General features: G+C 34.1%; 1 protein-coding gene across 1 annotated transcript; it reads right to left on the bottom strand.

Moving 5' to 3' along the window:
- Positions 1–409: 409 nt before the first annotated feature.
- LOC107788063 (purine permease 21-like) lies at positions 410–2,472 on the bottom strand. The gene is made up of 2 exons (XM_016609714.2): positions 2,225–2,472; positions 410–1,786 (listed from the first exon to the last, which is right to left on the bottom strand). The coding sequence occupies exons 1-2, from the start codon at positions 2,274–2,276 to the stop codon at positions 585–587; spliced, it is 1,254 nt and encodes a 417-aa protein (XP_016465200.1). The 5' UTR covers positions 2,277–2,472; the 3' UTR covers positions 410–584.
- Positions 2,473–2,682: the final 210 nt, after the last annotated feature.

Below are 2,682 nucleotides of genomic sequence, written 5' to 3'. Positions count from 1 at the left end.
GACTTGAAAGTCCACATGCATTTGTTATTCCTGTGCTTACCACACCATTCCATATACTAATGTAGTCTAATATCGGTTTCATTATTAGTCATCTCCAAATCCAAAGCCGTAATCAAATTAAAGAATCCCTGCTATTATCCCTAAGCACTCGTCCACCTCTACCTCTCCCGGATTAATTACCCAAAGTACATCAATATTAAGCCTTAAGATTAGTGATCTTGGAGCTTTCCAAGAAACTTGTAAACAACAGCAATTATATATATTTGTTCATTTTAGCAAATCAAGAGAGATTTATTATTTTCTTTCGAGATTACCTTTAGTATTAAATACCCGCATTTTCAAATTAATTGGAGCCACAACTTTAATAACCATTAATTAGCAAGGGTAATTTAGTAAAATAAGCCCTTAATAAATGATTTTAAGTCAATAGACAACTAGTAAAAGGATATGGAGAGTGTAATGGAACACTTAAATATATTACATATCGATAAAAGAAAACAACATCAACAAGCAACAACAATCCTTTTCATAAAAATACTGGAGTAGCTAATAGCCTAATAGATTTTACTTTAAAAGAAAACAGCCTAGCTAATAACTGTAGAATTTTCTTTGCACGTGAAACCACTTTCACCAACGAATTCTTCAGATGCACCATTGCAAATAGAAAGTTCAGCTTTGTGCTTTTGCTCATCAAGATACTGCTGATAAGCATAAGAAGAAAATCCCCAAATAGCCAAAACAATAGAAATTGCTTTCACCCCACTCATCTTGTCATGGAAAATAATAACAGCTAGGATCTGAATTAGAGGCGCACCCAAACTGGTAATCACATTGGCAAAGACAGCAGACACCTTCATAATCAGCCCAAGAAGACTATAGGAGTAAAGTTGCCAACACAAACTTATCCAAAATAATATCATGACATATGACAATTTTCCAAGCTCGAAATCTTGCATCTCTACTTTCAAGTTCCTCCACTCTCCACTTACGAATAGGCCAATAAGGATGAGACACGTCGCGAAAAACGATTGACAAATAATGACGTCCATATTTTCTTTCAAACTATTCTTTTTTAGGAATTTTCTAAACATGAGCTCTGTTGTTGCTAATAGTAAACCAAAACCAGCTGAAGCAATTAGTGTAAATACAAAACCTATCACATAATGATGCTTCAGTTGAGAAGACGATTCCGTTTTGTTTGAAGAGTCATGATCAGGTTGTAACGCCAAGAGAACAGAGGAAATGGTTAGGAGAACAATAGAATTGGACACAAAAAGTGTAATTTTTTGTAGTCTCATGAAGAGCGAGAACAAAACATTGAACCCCAATTGACTTGCGGAAATTAGAGAAAAAGTTGAGGTTGGGAGATATAAAAGGCCCTTCGAATACAAAACACAGCCTACTCCAAGCAGAAAACCAAGAAAGACATAGATTGATAACAAGACCTTTACAGAAGGAGACTTCACGTCAACGTCGTTGTGACTTATCATTCCTTCTTCTAATTTTGGGGTTTTAATTTTATTATCATTATTCAAAATGATCATGGGAATTAGAAGAATGGGAAAACCTATAGTTTGCGTAAGTGAAGCCAACCATGTACTGTTTCCGCCTTTGTCGTAATATAGCTTTCCAAGTATTGTAGCTACTGACTGACTAGCCAGGACAATGAAGGCGTGGATCCCTACTTCAAGCCACCCCTTGTATTTATTACCAGCAGTCAAAATCAATGACTCAGGTTCAACAATAATTTTCTCCAAGTTTTGCATTTCTTCAGTTTCTTCTTGGGCTGTGAATAAGCCAAAAGATCAAAGTTAGCTAGCGTCTTTTCTTCCAAATTATTTATTTCACCAACATACACAAGTAAAAGAAAATGCACATATACATTAAATAACCTTTTATGAGTTTAAGTTCTATATATGCGACGGTGTATAAATTTTCAACATGGTTAGGTTAAGTTGACATACCATAAAAGGTACGTCCTTATGTAATAAGTCTGATATGATAATCTTGAAAATAGTATAACAATCTGTCACATTGAGTTAAATTGCACAAATAGTGCTTAATTCTGTATCCTATTAGGTTATATGACTTAAATCCATTTTTTATTGTCATTAATTACCTATCAACTTCAAGTCTTCAACGTCACTTAATTACCCTCAAACAAAATGAAAAAGAAAAAGAAAATAGTGAAGGAAGTTAAATTAAAACATTAAAGGAAACTTACTGATGATTATATCCAGCTCCTTTTCTTGAGCACTACTTCCCATGGCTAACATCTGACGTAACTCTCGCTTGTTTAGACTTCCTTTCTATGGATTTGAATAAAAGGTTGAATCTCCTATTAGGATTCTGATGGCTTATTATATAATTGCGTGTGAAGGTTGAGGTGGGTCGTAGGGGAGAGGTACTTAAAAATGAAAGAAATTATATCAAATTAATTTGAAAGTCTTTTGTCATACTTCTCCAATGCAATTCACCACTTTCTAATTTTTGCAAAAAGTGTTACTCCTACCTTTGATTATTGAAGGAATAGTCCTAACTTGGATACATGTTGAAGGTGAAAAGGACGATCTATATAAGTTCAAACAAAAGGTCTGACGATGGAGCAAGTAAAGTTTGCTCCTATTTACATTTTAGAAAGTAAATAATGGAATTCCTTCAATCACAATAATTTTTTGCCAG

This window comes from Nicotiana tabacum, chromosome 17 (assembly GCF_000715075.1).
Source record: "Nicotiana tabacum cultivar K326 chromosome 17, ASM71507v2, whole genome shotgun sequence".
NCBI classification, from domain to species: domain Eukaryota; kingdom Viridiplantae; phylum Streptophyta; class Magnoliopsida; order Solanales; family Solanaceae; genus Nicotiana; species Nicotiana tabacum.
The sequence above is the reverse complement of the archived record's forward strand: the minus strand, read 5'-3'. Positions and strand labels throughout refer to the sequence as shown.